Source organism: Podarcis cretensis (assembly GCF_951804945.1).
Source record: "Podarcis cretensis genome assembly, chromosome: 17".
NCBI lineage: Eukaryota > Metazoa > Chordata > Lepidosauria > Squamata > Lacertidae > Podarcis > Podarcis cretensis.
The window spans coordinates 8459075-8480860 of record NC_137187.1 but is presented as its reverse complement, the minus strand read 5'-3'; the positions used below and the strand labels follow the sequence as shown (position 1 = coordinate 8480860).

The 21786-nt window shown below is 45.4% G+C and overlaps 1 protein-coding gene across 4 annotated transcripts in view; it reads left to right on the top strand.

The window, feature by feature from the left end:
* Positions 1-21786, top strand: part of PRAG1 (PEAK1 related, kinase-activating pseudokinase 1) — an 82299-nt gene that overhangs the window by 45666 nt on the left and 14847 nt on the right. For all 4 annotated transcript variants that reach the window (XM_079959158.1, XM_079959156.1, XM_079959157.1 and 1 more), the window contains exons 3-4: positions 2279-4101; positions 21283-21440. In XM_079959158.1, coding sequence (XP_079815284.1) covers positions 2279-4101; positions 21283-21440 — 1981 coding nt within the window. The remainder of the gene's footprint in view (positions 1-2278; positions 4102-21282; positions 21441-21786) is intronic.

Sequence of the window (21786 nt, the reverse complement as noted above, 5' to 3'; positions counted from 1 at the left end):
TTTCCAGACACAAGCCCTTGTTGTTTCTGCCGTTCTTGGGAAGAGAGTCGCCACACGGCTCTTTGATGTTCTTCCTAACGCACAGGTTTCCCTTAATGTGGAGGGATCCTCTCACGGCTTTTGAACTGCCGTGACTTTGCTTCTCAATAAACCAGATGCCAGTTCACAGAGGACAACGCCTCCTCCTTTGTAATGCTTATAACAGATATGGGCAGCAAGAAAGCGGCTCCATTTTATAGCATGAAGTGGGAGAGGAAATTATCAGTTGCCCTGAACTGGGGGGGTGGGGGGGGATGTCCTTGCCAGAGTGGCTTTTGTTTGATCGCTAACGTTAATGAACATTTCCCTCTCTTCTCCACTCTTATTTTCCCATTTAAGTACATGCACTTTAGGCTGAGTTCTCACTGAGATGATAAAACTGCGTGTGGGCTGCACAGTGCAGATTGCAAGTGGGAGGGGTTCACATGAGTCAACTGTGCTGCTTGCTTACTTACTTACTTACTAAATAAATAAATAAATTCCCTGCATATTGGAAACTGGCCTTTCAGGGAGAAGGCTGGACCTCATCTCTTAGAAGGTGTTTTGTTTTGTTTTGTTTTTTTGTTTTGGTATAAAGGTAAAGGGACCCCAGACCATTAGGTCCAGTCGTGACCAACTCTGGGGTTGCAGTGCTCATCTCGCTTTATTGGCCGAGGGAGCCGGCGTACAGCTTCCGGTTCATGTGGCCAGCATGACTGAGCCGCTTCTGGCGAACCAGAGCAGCGCACGGAAACGCCGTTTACCTTCCTGCCGGAGCAGTACCTATTTATCTACTTGCGCTTTGATGTGCTTTCAAACTGCTAGGTTGGCAGGAGCAGGGACCGAGCAATGGGAGCTCACCCCGTCACGGGGATTCGAACCGCTGACCTTCTGATCGGCAAATCCTAGGCTCTGTGGTTTAACCCACAGCGCCACCCGCGCCCCTTGTTTTGGTATAGAGCAGCATTTAATCAGTTGAAGCGAGGGTTTTCTACCCTAGCAAGAACCAGGCCTTACTGGACTCAGAACAGTTCCACCTATATTATTCAGAATAAGATTATAGACTGAGAATAGACGAGAGAGGGACATATTTTTGAATGTGCACCCACATTTAAAACAGCAACACCTCCCAGCGTGTAGTGAACCATTCCACCAGAGAGAAAGGATCTCTGACATGCATGGACAGGGTGTGAGTGTTGTGTTTTTGTTTTACATCAATAATATGTCATCCACACATACAAAGTGATGCAAAACAGAATTATATTGCCTTGTCTACCACCTTGGTCAGTGTCATGTGTATTATTATTATTATTAAAATTTCTGTACTGCCATTTATCTGTCGATCTCATGGCTCTTTAGGCCTCCCTTGGTTTCATTTTTCCAAATGAACATTTTAGGCCAGGGGTGGGGGAAAGTTTTGAGTCCACCTTCTATCTTGCTCATCCTTTTGGGGGCTGCATGCAGGTGGGGCGTAGGAGCCAGAGAGGCAAAATGCTGTATTCCAGCCACACAAAAGTCAGAGGTTTACAACGCACACAGACACACATATATTTCCACCCAGCCAAACAATATATCCTAGTTCAAGGATACGTTCCAGCTGGGCAAAAGCCGTTGAGAAGTGTGCAGAGCAGAACTAGTGAGAGGTGCAACTTAGGGAGAAGAGCATGGACTTCCAAGAGTTCCATGGGCCAGAGAAGGGGCCACAATAAGCCCCAGAGCCTGAGGTTTTCCGCCCCTGAATTAGGCCTGCGTCAAATTGCTTATACCTGCTTGCACAGTAAAGTATGGAAAACCTGTGCATGGCTTGTTTGCTTCAAGATGAGGATAATTTTTTGATTTTAGAATACCTGGACAGAGGGCTTTGGCTTTCTGCTCTTCAGTGTTTAGTATTACAGCAGGACCACCCAAGTCAGTAGCTCTAATTTGTTCTGTTAATAGATCTAATTTTATAAATCTCAAGTTAGAAATTACAGAGCCAGTGTGGTGTAGTGGTGAAGAGCGGTGGACTTGTAATCTGGGGAACCGGGTTCGCTTCCCCACTCCTCCACCTGAAGCTGCTGGGTGACCTTGGGCCAGTCACACTTCTGTGAAGTCTCTCAGCCCCACTCACCTCACAGAGTGTTTGTTGTGGGGGAGGAAGAGAAAGGAGATTGTTAGCCACTTTGAGACTCCTTAAGGGGAGTGAAAGGCGAGATATCAAATCCAAACTCTTCTTCTTCTTCTACAGACATATATATATTATTTTTGTTTATCAATGCAGGTCAACAAGAGAATACCACCCAGAAATCTTGCCTTGATGAAATCTGGAGAAGAACAAAGACTGTGTATTGACAAATTCAGCAACAACATCATAAGGAAGCCTGTCATTCAGAATACTCCAAGTGATCGTACTTTGCACAGTCCTCCAGGCCCTTCTTTGGCCGGTCCCTTGAGTCTTGAAAGCAGCGCAGAGAGAAATGTCGCCTTCAGTAATGTGGCATTTCTGAATGATATGGGTGCACAGGAGAATGGAAATGAAGTGGTCAGCAAGGAGAAGTTATCCTTGCCCTATCTGGGCTTCTGCCACAATTCATCCTTTTTGAGTGACAGATGTGTTGGCTCTGCCATGGACTCCGTGGGATACTCTCCCATCCATCAAAGAGAGGAAGCATCACTTTCAGAAAGAGCTGGTATGTTCAATTCTTCTGATTTAGAAAGTGAAGGCGGGGAGTATTGCTCCATCACAGACTATTGCAAAGAGGCTCCTGTCCACCAGGGGTTTGACAATACCAAAACCAAAGAGGTGTGGCATGAAAAACCTATTTCAAAACTCCAGGCGCCAGAGGCTGTGACAAATGCAAGAACTGAGTCCGTAGAGGTGAGTTTCAGTGAAGGGGACAGCAGAACCTTGAATTCAGACTTTCAAAGTGGGGAGAAGCATCTGCCACACAGTTATGTATACAACCACTTATGTTCCGAAACGGACACATTAGTATTTCCCTCAGATACTGGCAGTGGCCCCTGTGGTTCACCCAAGGGAAATTATTACTGTCCTTCGGTTAGAGAATCAGATCAGACCGTAGGCAGGCGTATAGAAAATGCAAGCAATTCCGCAGAGCAACAGCTTTCCTGTGAAGTAGCCTCTCAAAATGAGCCTATCTATGCTGAGAGCACGAAGAGGAAAAAGACGCAGCTAAATAATACCAACACGCATGCAAGGTGTGATGCCTTGGCTTATAGCCCCTGTAAAGATAAACAAGATGGCCTCTGGAGAGGCAAGGCTCTCCACTTGGACTGCGAAAGAGAGTTCCAAGAATCTGTCACGCAGGTACCAGCGACTATTACCATTGTGGCGGCCCACACAGAAGATGACAACCGGACTATTTTTCTTAGCAGTCCAGACTCAGCTGTAGGGGTCCAGTGGCCAAGTCCTAGCCCCACTTCTAATTCAGAAGTTAGGAAAACATCCCCTTTCTTCGAATACAGAGAAATGCCTCAAGCAAGCAGCGAGATGAGCCCGGTGGAAAATGATCCAGGTCTTCCGTCCCAAACAACTAGCAGAAATGGGATAGGTGAGACTCCTGCTATTCCCCCAAAATTGTCCAAAGGGAGCCCGCCTAGAGGAGAGAGGCCTTTCACACAGTCTGTAAGTTCTTTTGTGGCAGAAACTTGTGATGGCGACGGCCATCGGGGTCTTGACCTTCCGAAGAACGGCGCAGATAGCACAATCTTTGATCCCGCATCGTCCATATGCCCTTATACGAACAAAATCTCTCCAGAGGAGTCGAACAAAGGTCCGGCGACCTTGAGCTCTGAGAGGAGGCAGAAATACTACAATCTCTCCTGGAGCAGGCAGTGCAGGATAGAGGAAGAAGAGGAAGAAGAGCAGGGGTTCTTGAAAAGCACACCAGAGACAGAAACGGAGAACGGGGCAAGCAGTCCCTCAAGTATTTCTAATTGCCATCAGGGGGGGAAACGCTCTGTCCAGGAGAACAAGATTGCAGGAATGAGCAAATCAGCATCTTTTGCCTTCGAGTTCCCTAAAGACAAGAATGGAATTGAGGAATTTGCACCACCACCGCCACCTCCAAAGAAACAATCCAGGTACAGAAAAAAAATGTTTTGTGTGCATTCTTGTTGGTAGCTGTCAGATGGCAAGGGTGGTTGCTCACGAGTAACCAGGCAGGACTCCGACCTGTCTTTTACAGGTTTTATTTAGGTGCAGAACTACCGTATTTTTCGCTCTATAAGACGCACCAGACCATAAGACGCACCTAGTTTTTGGAGGAGGAAAACAAGAAAAAAAATATTCTGAATCTCAGAAGCCAGAACAATAAGAGGGATCGCTGCCCAGTGAAAGCAGCGATCCCTCTTGCTGTTCTGGCTTCTGGGATAGCTGCGCAGCCTGCATTCGCTCCATAAGACGCACACACATTTCCCCTTACTTTTTAGGAGGGAAAAAGTGAGTCTTATAGAGCAAAAAATACGGTATTTACAGTGCAGAACCCCGAAGTTCATGTCTGCCTCAATCGCTAGCAGAATCCGGGAGTGCTTGTTTCCTGGACCTCCCCTAACATAAAAGTCTCGTTATGCCCATCCTTTTCCTTCCCTCTTTGCGCTTTAGACTTCTGCGCAGGGTGGGCAACCGAAGGGGCATGCTTCCCTCCTGGCCGGCTTGGCCAGAAGGTGGTGCTGAGGCTCCCACCAGCATCCTCTGGTCCTTTCACCCCTTCCCCACTGGAGGTGGGGCTTTCCTCATCACTGGAAGAGGAACTGCTTGGCAAGATTTTCGGAGGCTCCTTGTAACACAACTGCCCCTCTGTTTCCCGCCCCTGTTCCGATGACAGTTCCCGGACAGTAGCCAAAGATCAATAAGGTTAAGATAAGTGACAAAATCCAGGAGATAATTCTCTGTCCTTCCTCCTCCTCCCCACAAATCCTGTCTTCTGGTAAAACTAACATAGATGTGTCCTTTAGCAGAAATTCCATATATATGAATGTTTCATATATGTGGGATTTCATATATATGGATTTGTCTAGCTGATGAAATATTCTTTAAACGGAAAAATTACATAAATGAGCCGTGGTATCTATACAGTTGTATCTTGGTTTTCGAACAGCTTAGTTCTCGAATGTTTTGGCGTCGCAAACCCAGAAGTGACTGTTCCGGTTTGCGAACTATTTTTGGAAGCCGAACGTCCGATGAGGAACGTTCAGTCAGAAACCGTTCAATCAGAAGCCGTGCTTTGGTTTCCGAATGTTTTGGAAGTCGAATGGACTTCCGGAACAGATTCCATTCGACTTCCAAGGTACGACTGTATGTGCTACTTTATCACTTGGGGGGGGTGTAGCAAAGTGCTACCACCACAATTACTGATTAACACAGGGCTTATCTATATAACAGGCTTAAATCTGTTCCATTGTCACAGCCTAAGTACCCTGACAATCCTAGTTATGTAAGGGGCTGCCAAAAGAGAATTTCTGCCTGCTCAGTCTCCTGCCTTTTGTGGTGTAACATGTAGAATAGTTCCAAGTGCTGCTTGTGGAAAGTTCAGACGAACTTCTTACTTCACATGTGCAGAACTCCTGATAAGAAGGCTGTACTCTGTCTCCCAAAGAGTCTTTAACACAGCAAGAAACCCCAGGAGGTCAGTTTCTGTATTTTAATTTTTATGCAGTTGTAGGGAACAGCCTGAGTGCCGTTTCACGTTTGTGTGAATTCATGTTTGCGTAAAGTGATTTCGCACATGGTGTCGTCTAGCAGTTCCCTAACTAACCCCTGCCCAACGGATCAGCTGAAAATTGTTGAGGGTTTTGGGAGACCACTTAATGATTTTTGCCTTTTTTAAAAAAAAGTTTTTATTGAATATTTTCTTGTGTAAAGAAATAAACAAGGGAAAGTACATACTGTATAGCATCTCCACTTTCGATTCATAGGGTCTTTTTCACAGTTCATTAATGTTCAGTATGGGACACTAATGCCATAGACATCTTACAGCTAGGGGGAGAGAAGGGGAAAAGAAATGGGGGGGGAGAGATATGGGGGTATGAGTAGGTCCTTTATTTATATATTTATTTATCTTTATTGGCATTGTGAGGGGTTGGAGGATCCAGAGTTTGGTTGGTTGCATTCAGTTGGTTGCAGTGTGGCTTATTTGTATGGGGGGGGGGACATTGTTGGGTCAGGTTAGTCATATTGCTTTTTTTTTTTACCTGTTGTAGTTCTGCAGGTGGCGCTGTGGGTTAAAGCCTCAGCGCCTAGGGCTTGCCGATCGAAAGGTCGGCGGTTCGAATCCCTGCGGCGGGGTGCGCTCCCGCTGCTCGGTCCCAGCGCCTGCCAACCTAGCAGTTCGAAAGCACCTCCGGGTGCAAGTAGATAAATAGGGACCGCTTACCAGTGGGAAGGTAAACGGCGTTTCCGTGTGCGGCTCTGGCTCTGGCCAGAGCAGCGATGTCACGCTGGCCACGTGACCCGGAAGTGTCTCCGGACAGCGCTGGCCCCTGGCCTCTTAAGTGAGATGGGCGCACAACCCCAGAGTCTGTCAAGACTGGCCCGTACGGGCAGGGGTACCTTTACCTTTACCTTTAGTTCTCAAAAAGCACTGTGCTGGTGGGTACTGGATTAGTTTGAAAATATTTTTATTGCTGCTTTTATTTCTTCTATATTGCATTTCACAGAACTCAAATTGTAATGTAAGAAATAAAAGCAATAAAAATACAATTAAATATCAGTATGAATATTTAATGCCATGAATGTGCAGCACCTCAGTTTGGGAATCCCGGCGTGGTCCATTTTATCTGAGAGGGGGAAATGGAGGGTAACACCAATAAGCAGAAGAACAAGGACTTCACATGAGCTAGGAAATAGGAGGAAATAAGGAGATGCGGGTGGCGCTGTGGATTAAACCACAGAGCCTAGGGCTTGCCGATCAGAAGGTCGGTGGTTCGAATCCCCGCGACGGGATGAGCTCCTGTTGCTAGGTCCCTGCTCCTGCCAACCTAGCAGTTCGAAAGCACGCCAAAGTGCAAGTAGATAAATGGGTACCGCTCCGGCAGGAAGGTAAACGGCGTTTCCGTGCGCTGCTCTGGTTCGCCAGAAGCGGCTTAGTCATGCTGGCCACATGACTCGGAAGCTGTACGCCGGCTCCCTCGGCCAATAAAGCGAGATGAGCGCCGCAACCCCAGAGTCGGCCACGACTGGACCTAATGGACCCTTTACCTTTACCTTTAAGGAGATGCAGTAGCCCAACATAAAATAAATAGAATCATAGAATAAAACTGGGTTGCCCCTGAGGAAGGGTTTCCCATACACACTGGGCCATAACCTTTCTTTATAGTAATCTGTCTCCTAGCACCTTTCCAATTTCCTCTACCAATTTTACCCAGACCATTGCAGCCCTTCTCTTAGGCACCATATGGAAAACTATTAAGAGCATTTTTCTGTTTTCCGGTCTTCGGTGGCTGATGCTCTGCAAATGTAGTATTTGAGTTAGGCCTCAGTTTTGTCTGGGCTCTGAATCTTGGTTTTTTGTTGTTTTTTTTTACTGTATTGCTGATAGATAAAACGGATGCTTCTAATGATTCAGCAATGAATCAGTAACTTCTCTGGGATTCTTTCCCTCCAACGAAAGCAAAAACGCAGGACGGGGGTGGGGCAGTGAAAGCAGATGTGTGTCGAAAAAAGCTTCACTTGCTCTGGAAAGATCTTCATTGTATTTCTCTACGTGAATCTGTTTTAAACACTTGCCCTGCTGGGTTATTTTATCTTCAGCGGCAAAGAGGAGGTCATAACAAAAGGACTTTGACTAGTTGGAAGGTCAAAGACTGACTGTGGTTAAGGGGTAATGTTCTTAGGAGAGAGAAATGGGAACCACTGGAAACAATTAATTGGAGAAATATGGCTCTCTTGCACAGAGATTGTATGGGGCTTGCCCTTTGTTTTCCGTGGGGAATTTCTCTGGGTGTCTGCACCACCTTTTGGTCAGAGGCTCCATTCTCATGAGAGAGAATAATAGTAGAGTTCACGTAGTGGAGTTCCCCTGTCCATCGGTACATACACCCAAGACAGACGCATTAATGTGTACAGATTTCTATCTGTATTTCAACTTCCCCTTGTGGGTTTGTAGGGATCAAGTATCTGGCCACTGTGACACATGCGGTGGTAAGATCTGGGCTGGGTTACTGCCATACACTCTGCATGAGTTTGATTTTGAATAGCATCCAGAAAGTTCATCCAGTCCAGAATTAGGCTTCTCACAAGGACTAGGCCTTTGCTCTTTCTGCACCGGCTTCCCAGTTCGTTTACATGTTGAATGCTAGTGTTAAACTTTCATACTCTACGCTAGTGGAAGTCAAGAAAGCACCGTATTTTTCGCTCTATAAGACGCACTTTTTTCCTTCCGAAAATTAAGGAGAAATGTGTTTGCGTCTTATGGAGCGAATGCAGGCTCCATGACTTCAGCGATAGCAACGTGAAGCCTCCGAAGCGCAGTGGGAGCGCTCCCGCCGCACTCCGGAGGCTTCGCGTTTCTTTCGCTGAAGCCTGGAGAGCGAAAGGGGTCAGTGCGCACCGACCCCTCTTGCTCTCCTGGCTTTGCTTCGCTGGAGAGGTGCTGCATAGCTTTCCCTCTCTGCGCAGCGCTGGGTCAGCGAAGCGGGGGGAGAAATGGAAGGGGCTCCGTTTCTCCGGCCACTTCGCTGAAGGGGTGCTGTGCAGAGAGGGAGAGAATTTTTTTTCTTGTTCTCCCCCTCTAAAACAAGGTGCATCCTATGGTCGGGTGCGTCCTATAGAGCGAAAAATACGGTATATTGGGATCTGCTGGTAGATCTCTTGAGTGATTTACAGTAGGTTTTGCAGAGTTTCCGACTCGCAACTATTTAACAGTAACAGCAATGGAAAGGCTCTCCTTCCTCCTCTCCACCTGGGTTGCTGGTATGAGGAAAGTTTAGAAGGAAACCAGGAGTGGGTTTTGTGTGAGCTCGGCGCAGCCAGCCTTTTGGTAAAGCGGGGTGGAGCAAACTGCTTTGGTGTGAGATCTGGACTCCCCTGGGAGAGGTGGCGGATCCGTCTACTGCTGCCTTCTCATCCCCTGGCCTCCTCCTCCTCCACTCCTGCAGATCTCCTTTTGGAGCATTGTGCTGTTACAACCATAGCTGTCAACCGTCCCTTATTTGGCGGGAAACTCCCTTATCCCAGCGCTGTGTCCCGCTGCTGTCCCTTATTGATGATGTCCCTTAAATTTCCTGGGTTTCATGCTCGCCCGGCTCGGGAGGGAAGCAGCGGCTCGGGGTCCTCTGCCGCGCGAGAGAGCGTGCGCTGGCGCCATCGTCCTGGCGCGAGGAGTTCCATTGGCCCTGCCCGAGAGAGGAGGGGGAGGGAGAGAGACTCTCGCCTGTGAGCCCGGAGGCAGCAGCGGTGGTGGCAGCTGAGGAGGTGGCCTGAGGGAGGAGGAATAGCAAAATTCCTTATTTTGGCTGCTGATCCCTTATTTTTGAGGCTGCTGGTCCCTTATTTTCAAATCTGTAAGTTGACAGCTATGGTTACAACTTCAGTGTGATTTTAAAAATGGAGACCTACAAGGAAGGAAGGGCCATACATGGCACAGTGCGGTGCTGGTGTCATGAGCAGGGAAGCACAAATACTGAAACAAGGGTCTCCCTGATCCATTATTCACAATGGTCTCTTGCCTCTCATGTCACCCATTCCTTTTTTACCTTCTGAATTGTTTTGGAACAAGCCTTGATGCAAGGAGAGTTAGGAGCATTGGTTTTTATCTGTAAATGCCCTTCCGTTCCACACCTGGACAAGACTAGTTTTTGTGAGAGGCTTACTCCCAAACCGTCATAATGAAAGATATAACCATTTTACCAGCCATCTACTCATCCGCAACCGTTTGAGTCTAATTTGCATCTCAAATTGGGCTGTGATCTTCACACCCGTTAAAAACCTGGCTGCTTTTGGCTTTTTATTGAACCAGCTCAGTTCTCAGTGCTTCTAAGGAGACCAACAGCCCTAAGCCACATCTACTCAGGAGTCAGACCATCAATTTCAGTGGAATTTGCGCCTTGAAGTTCTAGTATAAAAGGAACAAAAAAAGAGAGGATCTCACAAGCTTCAAGTCCTGCCCTACAAGGTCTGGACCTAGGACATTTCCCCTTCATTTTGGTCTTAGGGTAGAGCCTTGCTCCACATGATGATGATAATGGTGTTGTGTCACGTAAGGACTTAGGTTTGTAAATAATTCCCATCTCTGCTTTTCAATAGATTGTGGGGCGGGGGGTGGGGTGGACAGAAGTGGTTTTCCTGGTGGGGCAGAGCCACAGTGCCCAATTGCGCTGTGGCAGCCCCATCACTTGTGCACCGACTCACTTCCACAGAAATAAGAAACTACGGAAGGGTAGCCAATGTGGTACCTTGCAGGTGTTGTTGGACTACAACTCCCATGATCCCTGACCGTTGGCCATGATGCTAAGTAGGGCTGCTGGGAGTTATAGTCCAACAACATTTGGGGAGCTGCTTCTGTATCCAGTCACAAACCAAAACCCCTGCATGAGAGCTATATTTTTATTTTTTAAGCTCCTAGGTTGCATCTTCTGTCTCCAAACTGAAGTCCGTGAACAGTTGAATGAATAAATTAAATTTAAATTATGCCCTGTATTTCTAGATATGACCGTTCTGAATTTCTAAACTGTTAGGTTGCGATGGAGGGGGAGAAGGGATGTTGTGAGAGAACCTTTGTCTCGATGAATGGTCCACGAGCAAGTGGAAAGGGAGGGTCCGCCTTTGTGCGTTACCCTGAAATATGCCGCAGGCAACACTTAAAGAAGGAAAAGGTCCACTGTGAGAGATGGAAAGTAATTGACCACCATTTAGTTATTTTTAGCACTTAAAGCCACGACCCCTTTGGAAAGGGAACTGTAGAACAACAATAAAAAATAATAATTGGCAATATGTACATCTTCAGCCTTTCTACCTTCTAGATCCTAATTCATACTCAGATTAGGTTTATAACTTAAATTAAGGAATATGGTTATAGATAAGTGTGCACTTAATTTGGGAGCAAGTCAGTAGGACCTCTAAATATATGTGTGCAGGTATAGGTTTGTTTGGGCTGCGTACATTTATTTCCTTGTGTGTTGTAAGTCCTTTGTTTCTTTCAACTTCAAATGGCTTTTTCAGATGTTCTCTCCCCCACCAGTTTACCTAAACTATGGGTCAGCCTTGAACTTGTGCTCTTCCCTCTTTAAAGAGGTTTTAGTCTTGCAGATTCAAGGTGATCCCAGCCTTTGTCCAGGTAAACATGGAATTTTATGGTGAGGGTGAGGCAGGGGAAACATCATATAAGCCCAAGTTCTCTTCCAGTCGGTCTCCTGCTCACAATTCTGAAGAGTGAGCAGTAACTCCAGGGTAGCTCCCAAGATTCAGTTCTCCCAAATTCATGGATGGGGAACCTCAGGCCCAGATGCCAAATATGGCTGTCCAGGCCTTCCTGTGAGTCATCTGGAACTTAGCAGCCCTGCTTTGCACCCTCCTTAGATGACCATGGCTGTAATGTATCCTTGAACTCTGATAATGCCTCCTGCTTGCCTGAACGGTGGATGAAGAGGCGTGTGAGAGAGTGTGTGTAGAAGCTAGCTGTCAAGGGTGTTTCCCACCCAAAGAATGCACATGGCACATAGTTAACTCTCTATTGTCAAAGATAACACAGTTCTGGACCCCTATGCACACTAATCTAGATTCTAAGCATCTATTCCCGGATCCATGCTCTCTGGCACTGTTGCAGCAACCAGGGACCTCTCACCCTCCACCAGTTTATGTACCTTCCCCCGAAGGGCTGCACACATGCAGCCGGAGACTACACCTGCATAGAAACTTCCTCTGCTCTTCGCTTTTCAGTCCCCTCCTGGTTCTGGGAGACAGTGGTGCAGGAGAGGGTGGGGAAGCACCTGGCTCTTCTGAAGCTTCTCCTCCCTCTGACTCTAGCCTCCTGGCTGGTACAGTTCCCCGCAAATCACTGACCCCCTCTCCCGAATCAGACTCCAGCCCGCTTTCCCGTCAGTGTCCTGTCAGTCCATCACACTAAGCCTACTGTACAAAGGTAAAATTCAGAGTTCCTTCAATAGAGGTGGTAGAATTGTGCACATACATAACAGCTCCCTGTGTTGGGGATGTCTTATTACATGTATATGTCTTTCATTTTTGCTTTGCTATCTGGTTTGCTTTGTTAATACCGAGCAAATTATGTGTAGAAACAAAATTTATAAATTATTCAGTTCTCTTGGGGAAATCACACAAGATAAAATCTTAGAAGGAAAGAGGGATCCCCACCCCAATGGAAAATGCCCTGTCATTAGCAACAGAAGTTTAGATTAAAGGTAAAGGGTAAAGGGACCCCTGACCATTAGGTCCAGTTGTGGACGACTCTGGGGTTGCGGCGCTCATCTCGCTTTATTTGCCGAGGGAGTCAGCGTACAGCTTCCGGGTCATGTAGCCAGCATGACTAAGCCACTTCTGGTGAACCAGAGCAGAGCACGGAAACGCCGTTTACCTTCCTGCTGGAGCGGTACCTATTTATCTACTTGCACGGCATGCTTTCAAACTGCTAGGTTGGCAGGAGCCGGGACTGGGCAACGGGAGCTCACCCCGTTGCGGTGATTCGAACCGCCGACCTTCTGATCAGCAAGCCCTAGGCTCTGTGGTTTAACCCACAGCGCCACCTGCGTCCCGAAGTTTAGATGAGGCTCTATAGTTTTGAAAAGGATCTTTGCTTTATTCACATGTAGAAATACCTTGGTCTAGTAATGTCCATATTTGTGTTAATTCATTGGCCTTGGTTAGCAGAGAAGAAGCAGTGCCATATATACTTTGGAAAGCACAGTAATATAATTATGCCAGTTCCCCCACCTAAGTTCTGCAAAAGTGTCAAACCTGGCACCCCATCTCCTCCAAATTTTCCTGCACACCCTCAGGCACTGCTGTGCATTTGGCATTGCTCGTGACTGTAAACTATAACAGAAGAAGGAAAAATTTAGCACACTTTCCATATTTTCTGGGGAAATGTACTTCTTTCATTTGTTGATACTGAAATGTGGGGAGTGGAGGAGGTTATGAATCCAAATGAGGGCTGCTGACCTACTTGAGAATAAGCTTAATTGAATTCATTGGGACTTAGGAGTAGGCTGGTATAGAATCGCACCTTTGGAGCGTTTGGTAATGTACACTTGGCTCACCTCAAAGGTGCCAAGAACTGCACTTATTTCAAGAACCACACTTGACTGGAACTTTTGTCTCAAGCTGTGCAAACAAAATGCATGTTGTTCCAGTTTTTTCTAATGATCAAATGGTTTGGGGGATAGTGAAATACAGGAAGGGAAGAAATCAGTTTCTCCCTATCTTTTATTTAGGTTTCTGTACATTAAATATGTTACACACTTGAACCGAATGTGACATCAGAGAAGAGGATTTGATCATTTTTGAGGTGAAAGAGATTTTATAGTCAAGTGTGTGACCAAGGCTGGAGTGTGCTGTTAAGTTTCATTGCATTCTTCTGACTTTACAAGCTTGGTAATACAATATTTATTGGACTGGTTGTTACAAAAGTACAAGCTTTTTCATTTCACAAACCTCTTTTCCAGGTATAGAAAGGGAAATGTTGTCTATAAATGAAAAGGGATGCCAACTTCTTTGTATGAATTGGTGTTAAGAGTAGGTTAGAGGTGTGCAGCCAAATTTTGGCTGGTAAATTTCAACACATATTAACCCCGCTCAGTTGGAGGAGGACCATGGAAAACTGTTTCTTCAGCCCCTTCACCCAGTCCTTGATGCCTGCTCTCTTGTGCACATACTGGCTTGGTTCACACATAACAATAAACCATGGTTTATTAAACCATGGCTTACTAGTGATACCCTGCCCAGCACCTTACCACCAACAAACCTCAATCTGAAGACATGGCTTGGTGTTACATGTGAACCCAGCACCCTTAATCATGGTTTGCTTCACCACCACACCTCAAAAGCTCACCAAACTTCAAAGACAAGAGCCATGAGCAGTTGGAGAATGAACAGCACTTAGAGCAACAACAACAAAAAAAACAAGCTATGGCTTGTGTCATCATCTGTGCAACAACTTGTGGTTAAGGAAACCACAGTTTAGGATGATGAACTGAAGCAGGCCACTGCGTCCATGTTGTAGAGCTTGGACAACCATTCAACCACTGTCAAATCAATGGCCAAACAGCCAAGCCTGTGTCAATTATCCCCCTCAAGAGCACACTCACATCTTTAAAAGGTAACTTGATAAATGGCTCAATTAGTATTAAGGTGTCAGAAGTACTCTTGGTTTGCTGTTTTCCAGAGAGTAGTCATACTATTGGAATCACGGTAAGCATTTTGCCACACTGCCACCTCCCTTGTGTTTCTGTAATGCTAACATGCAGAATATAATCTTGCACAAAATTTGAAATTTGGCCTGCTGGTTGGCCTTCCCATGCTTGCTGCCACTTTGCTCTAAGCTAAAGCCTAGGAGCACAGAGTAGGCAATGGAAATGCCACCTTGATGTCAAACACTAAAGAAGCACTTCTGCGTCCACGACTTTGCAAGACTCCTGGAAAGAAGTTCAGGTTGTTTAATTGTATCACAAATGGAAAAGAAAAGGTCAGTTTGAGAACCGTACATTAAAGCAAAACAATACCAGTAAAATTACACCACTTGGTTTCCAGTACAAAAAATGGTGAGTCTTTCAGCAACTCATTTCTTAGACAAGAAAAGGGAAGGGTAACACCCTGGGAAACTGGATAAGAATTCCTGTGATTCTTATTTGGGCAAGACACAGTTGGGAGTTTTGGACTTGGCTGGCAAATCCGCTCTGTTTATTAGCAAAAATCCCCATGAAGTATCATTATGTTTTGCTCGTTTTCAGTTCCAGTATGAAAAAAAAGAATAGATGAACCCTGTGTTTTCACCCCCTCTCTGCCCACCTGGTGAACACACTGATCCATCGTCTTGTTACCTCCAGTCTTACCCTTGAACTCCTGTAACCTTCTTTTCTCTGGCTGTCCTTTATCATCTCTCAGTCTTCTCACCTCTGTCCAAAACTCCCCCCTCCCAAAAAAACCCATTACTTATCATTGCTCTGATCGGGTGATGCACCTCCTTCAGTCCCTGCTTTAGCTTCCCGTCACCTTCTGTATCTGTCATGAATTCTGTTCTCACCTTTTGAGGACACTTTGGGTGGTATTTCCCTGTCCTACCCACTGAGACTCTCATATTTGACCAAAAAATGGTACAGGCTCAGCAGGAGTTCAAGAACAGGGCAGGAAGCTCAGATTCAGACAGAAGCAATGAAGATGTCCCAACAAGGTTTACATACCCTGCTCGCCAAGCTTTTAAAGACGAGGCATGGTGTGCTCACTTGCAAGTCTTGCTTGCCTTGCAGGATTGTGTGCTCCCCTGGGGTAGGTGGGCCTGCTCCTATGACGGTGGCTTCTGGTTTTAGGTGACAAGACTGCACCCTCCTGTTCAGTCACTTCTACCTTCCTCCTTCATCTGCTCAAAGCCCCCCTCAGGTCAGGGATGACAACCACCATCCCTGCTCCCCTCTCCAAAGCAGCTGAAGTTGGGGCAGATCCCTCTCCCTCTGACCCAGTTGCTCATCATTTAGTCTCATTCCCCAACCACCTATTCCTTTCTCCTCCTGCTGCATCAGAGACTGCCAGCCCAAACACAGATCCCAACAGCTCTGTGGGGCTCATGGCATGAATCTCAATTGCCACATTTTCTTAAAGTTATCCTCATTTTGTAATTTAGCATTACAGATACTGTACCTCTCCTTCCTTCCTCCCCCCCTTCCCTACTTCCCTGACTTTCATCTCTGCTGTTGGAATTTCAGATGGAAAGCTCTCCTGAGCAGGGATTGCCTCTGTGTGTGTGTGCGTGTGTGTCCCTGAAAAGTGCCATGTATATTTATATGTTAGATCAGAAATAAACAATACTTTACGGAGAGTGCTGGAGGTTATTATCTGGTGTGGCAGTAATAGGCAAGGCCAAGAGCGGCTGTTCCCCAAGCAGCGATGATTTCTTTTTCTGTTTTATCCCCTATTCAGAAAGTGCATTTTGTATAAGGCACCAGGGCAGGGAATAAAGAGAGCTCTCCTCGCATATATGACTTCACAACAATCAGGGCTGTACTTTGCAAATGCAGCTAGCTAGCTTCTGAAAAGATCTCCAGTCCCGAAATTGCGCCACTGAATGCTTATGTTTCTCTGCCAGTGTTGATGTTAGGATGTCAAACCCTCCTGAACAAAAGTTCGATCTGGTATTGCACCGTTTACTGGGATGGTAAGTTAGTCTGATCTGGTTTTAAACCATTTGCTGGGGTGGTGTGTTACCTATGGTTAGCGTGTTCCAACTATTTTTGTGTTGTTGTTGTTTTTTGCTTTCTTAAGTATTTTTTAAAAAATCGGTATCATGATTTTAAATAATTTTGCTAGTTGCTTTGTAGATCATTAGATTGCAAAGTCACAATGCACATATTTTAATAAATATACATTAGCGTGGATAGATAACATGGATTTTGAAAGAGACAACTTAGACCTGCTTACCTGGAAGTAAGCCCTGTTGAGCTGGTTGGGAATGGCATCCAAGAAAAACTTGCATTGGATTGATCCATTAATATATTCGTTTCTGAAAAATCAGGAACTAATAATTTCTTACAGAATTGATAATATGTTGTGTGTAGATTGTGTGTCAGAGACAAAGAGAAAGAGAAGCCCTAAATGACTCTTGGATATGGAAAAGGTTATTCGATAGGGAAAATGTGTGCCTTGTCATTTATGATTTATTTGGCATTCCGGCATTGCAGAGGGTTGGACTAGATGATCCTTGGGGTACATCCAACTCTGAAATTCCCTGTTTCTATGATTCTAATCCTAACCCTTAAATGAAGCTTAAGATGTGCTTGATAATGAGGCCAATTTAGAGGAAAATAGGAAATTGTATTAAGGATCATTGCTTATAATATGAGGTGCAACTATAAAAGGAGGCTTCTGTAATGTTAATTTCTGCAGGGTCTTTTTGTATATTTTTCTTAAGCTCTGACTATGTTGGAGATAAGAATTAAAAATATGAAAGTTTAAATTATCTGTCTCTTGCCTATTATATCAACATGAAGGGGCTGTTTCATTATAGAATATAAAAAAGTGGCAAAATTTCTCTGTGTTTGTCTATTAGACATTTTTTGTTTTCTGTTGTCTGCTTTAAACAAAAAACTATTTACTTAAATATGCTTCCCTGCCTAACCAACAGCCAAGATAGCTAACAAAATCCAATATAAACAAATATAAAACCACAGCAAGCTTGCTAAAAATATAAAAAAGCAAACAGCCAAGCAGAAGGAAAGCATCAGTAAAACGCAACAGTCTACGTAGTACTGAAGTCACTTGCATTGTCCTTCGAATGCCATCCAAAATAGCCAACTTGCTCAAAGACCAGTAATGATAGGTCAGTGGAGGGTGTTCCACAATTGTGGTGCCATGACCCAGAAGGCTCTGTATAATCCACTCATCAGACATTGTAAGATGGAGGGACATGGAGCAGGGTCTCTGAAGTATCCTGAGTAGTCTGGCTCACCTTAACACCATTAGAACTGGGGGACCCTCCAGATGTTTCTAGCCTGCACCCCCCATCATTAACCACACTGGCGGGGGGGCTGATGGAAGTTGGATTCCTAACACCTGGAGGGACAAAGGTTCTCCATCTCTGCATTAGAATGAAACCTTCAGGTTTCTGCCATTCCAAAAAAAAACCACACAAAAAACCCAGCAATCCACAAAACATGATTGGACATATGTATATACGTATGCATGTGTATATATTGCATGAGGGTTTTTTTTCCAAGGAAACAAATTGGGTCAGATAGAAATGAAATGTAAAAATTATACAGTCAGTTTAGTAATATATATTATTATAGGGATATCAGACAAGTTTAAGGCTGCATATCGGCTTGGAAGTTAAGTTTGACTGAAATGACAGGGAATTACAAAATTGTGCTTGGGGATTGGGGGCTAAGCTGTTTTATAAAGAACATTAAATAACTGAAAAGAGATAATGCAGAAAAATAACATTGTATTGTTGGCGTAATGGGGAAATGAAATTGTAAATCGTGGTAAGAAAATAAGCCTTGTGAGCTTCTGTTGTGATCTTTAGCTACAGATAAAGACATGTTGGGTCGGTAGGCATTTGTTAGTTCCTTTTTAATCAAAAAGACATTGTACCTTGGAAAGGAGCTTTCAATGCAGTGCTTCGCTTGCTTTCTTGCAGATATACTGTGTGTAGAAAACAAAAGCAAATCTATTGTTTTGCCTTCTACATGCATGTAGAAACCCCCTGAGCTAGAAATGGAGGAATCCTTTGCAGATGGAAGATTAGCTCTGTAGATCAATTTGAGTCCTTTGGGGGAAAGGGCAGGATATAAAAATGGAATAAAATTAATAAAGGTTGCCTGTATAGAAACGTGCTACTGCGGCAATACACTGCCGATAGTCAGGGATGCAAAGGTGAATGCCTGGTAATGCTGGACAGACGTCACTAAGAACAGTGTCCCCAGCCATTGAGGCAGCCTGTGTAGTTGCCTTTGAAGCAGTGGCGTAGCGTGGGGGGTGCAGGGGGGGCGGGCGCAACATCTGGGGGGGGGCGCTCGCCGCCTCCAGAGTCGCCGAAGAGCCTCGGGCGCGGGCTGTAGCAGAGCCCCATGTCTCGCGGAACCGATGAGCTGTGCGCGCGTCCGGGCTGAAGGCGTCCGGCAGGCAGCGGCTCTCAGCGCTCACCGCGGTCCCCACGCATCAGGGCCGCGGAGGGCACGCCAGGCAGCCCCTCCTCACAGCCCCGCCGCTGCTGCTGCAGCTGCTGGGCCATGTTGCATTTTCCTCGCCTCTCTGCCCTCCTCCTCCAACGGGCAAGCGGCGTCATTTGGGCGGCAGCGCCAGCGGCAACTCGCCTCAGATCACCTGACACGGACCCCCCCCCCCCCCGCCGCCGTGGCTACCTTGCCGTAAATACCCCAGCCCAGGCAGCAGCAAGAAGAAGCTGGCAGCGGCGGCAGGTTAGGGGTTACGGGCGCAAATTAGTTGCCTTGCCCCGGGTGCTGACAACCCACGCTATGCCGCTGCTTTGAAGTGACAGCTTTTATTGACTTGTGGAAAGGCTTATTTAGAAGGAAGAGCACCAGCGTGTCACCAGAAATTGTATCTTGGTATGCCTGCTCAGAAATGAACTGTTTTACTTCTCCCAAGCCATCACATACCAACGAGTTGACCAAGCAGTGTGCTGAGACCATTCTCTGATTTGCTTAGCCTTCTCTCTCTCTCTTACCTCGTGTTGTTCATGCATGCAGGTGCGGCTGAAGTGGGGTGGGTGGGTAGGGTGGCATGCTCCTGGTCTCCCAACAGCAACATCTTCACCAATAACTGGTAGCGGCAAGCAGTGTTAGATTTTTTTTAAAAAAAAATAATATTTATTACTTTTAAAACTTACAAAAAAGAAAGAGAAGAAAAAAGAAAAAAAGAAAAAAAACAAGAAAGGGAAAAAACAGTACAATACAATATATAAACAATACAAAACACAACATTGACACATTGACCTAAACAAAACAAAACAGAAACAATTTAAAAACATACATCATACCATTTCAGTACTCTATTTTTCATACCCTTGTTTCATCGACCTCCTCTCACCTCCCTTTTTGTATTCCAATTCTATTAATTGTTTCAGCAATTCCTTTCCATCTTTCTCTATTTTCTGTCATATAAATATCTTAACTTATTTTTACCCTTATTTTCCATTAATACTATAATGCTTATTTATGCTTAACTCCTTATAACATTTCTACTAAAGCCATAAGATTTCATTCCAACATTTTTCTAACACTCAGTAATTTTACAATATTTCTATTTCTAAAAATAAACTTCAAACTTTTTCCAATCTTCTTCCACCATCTCTTCTCCTTGGTCTCGGATACTGCCAGTCATTCGTCAATTCCATATAGTCCATATAGTCCATCAACCTGGTGATCTTCTGTCCGAGGCTCTTAACTCTTTTCCAAGTCCCTTCTGCAGGTCTTCTTCATATTTATACATGCACTTTACTTTGTCTTCTACTGATCTTGTTCTTATTTTCCTTCCTTTGATACTGAAGAGCAGATCTCGGGGAAGCTCCAACCTAGCAATGCTAGAAATTAACCAGGTGCGTTTTACTGCTGGCCTGGGTCCAGTGCTGAGTATATGGAGATTTCTAGGCTCAAGTTTGGCAACCACAGTTTAACAACCTCTGCCTTAAAGGTAAAGGGACCCCTGACCATTAGGTCCAGTCATGGCCGACTCTGGGGTTGCGGCGCTCATCTCGCTTTATTGCCGAGGGAGCCGGCATACAGCTTCCGGGTCATGTGGCCAGCATGACTAAGCCGCTTCTGGTGAACCAGAGCAGCGCATGGAAACGCCATTTACCTTCCCGCCAGAGCGGTACCTATTTATCTACTTGCACTTTGACGTGCTTTCGAACTGCTAGGTTGGCAAGAGCAGGGACCGAACAACGGGAGCTCACCCTGTCGTGGGGATTCGAACCGCCGACCTTCTGATCTGCAAGTCCTAGGTTCTGTGGTTTAGACCACAGCGCCACCCACATCCCCACAGTTTAACACAGTTTGGCAACCACAGTTTAACAGCCTCTGCCTTAGTTCATAGTAAATACCATTTCCACTGTGTGTGTTTCTCCTTCTTGCATGTTGGGACAAGTGAATTGTTGCAAGAGCAAGTCACAGTCAAGCAATGTAGTTGAGATCATAGAATTGTAGGGTCATATGACCCAACCCCCTGGTGAATAGACATTCTGTTTCAGCAATCGTAACCTAGGTTTAAGGTGACGTTTGGAACCTAGCTTCTATATCTGAGTTTCTAACACTGGTGGTGAGGTGGATGGAGGGTCTGCACTGTGTGAGCAAACCGGGGAGCTGATCCAGTGCTCCTGCCTGTGTCCACACAGCACTGATCTCTCTACCACCTCTCCCAGTAAGAAGTAGCAATGCCAATGCATGTATGCAAAAAACAAACAAAAGCGAACAACAAAACCCTCAAAACAATATATATATAACAAAAGAAATAAGAGAGGAACAAATCGAAACAGGATCACAGGCGTTATTGTGTAGACATAGCCACATTCTTCAAAATCTGATGCAACGTGACTCTTGTATAAATTGCTGTTTTCTCATTATGTATTTCCCACATTTAATCTCTAGGCATTTTCTAAAAATGAACAGAAGCAATTCTGAGTTGGAGAAGCTGAGCAGTGATTCTACAGAAAACCTCAGTCCTGCTTTCCAGGGAATCCACGTCACTTTCACTGCTGGCTCCACGGACAGTTTGAATTTGGACACAAATGCATTCGGCAATGGAGGTAGCTAAAAGTTGTGTGTTAGTGTGGGGCTGTGGGGTTAATGTACGAAACACGTTCTGTAAATTGTGACATAGTGACCCAGTTTGCACATCACAGGAAACCATAATTAATGGCCTATTGTGAATATGGAGGTGGCTCCTGCCTTGCTGCCCTAACTGGAGCAACAAGCTATAATCCCTGTCTTTGTGTTATATCTGACTGAGAGACTATGCTTTATTTCACTCAAACAAACCATGATTAATAATATAAGTGAGTTTGCAGCAAGCCATTAACTATGGTTTACTGTGTTGTGTGAATGTGGGCAATAAACAGGCCCTGTAAAGCTGCATTTAGAATTTCACTTCCC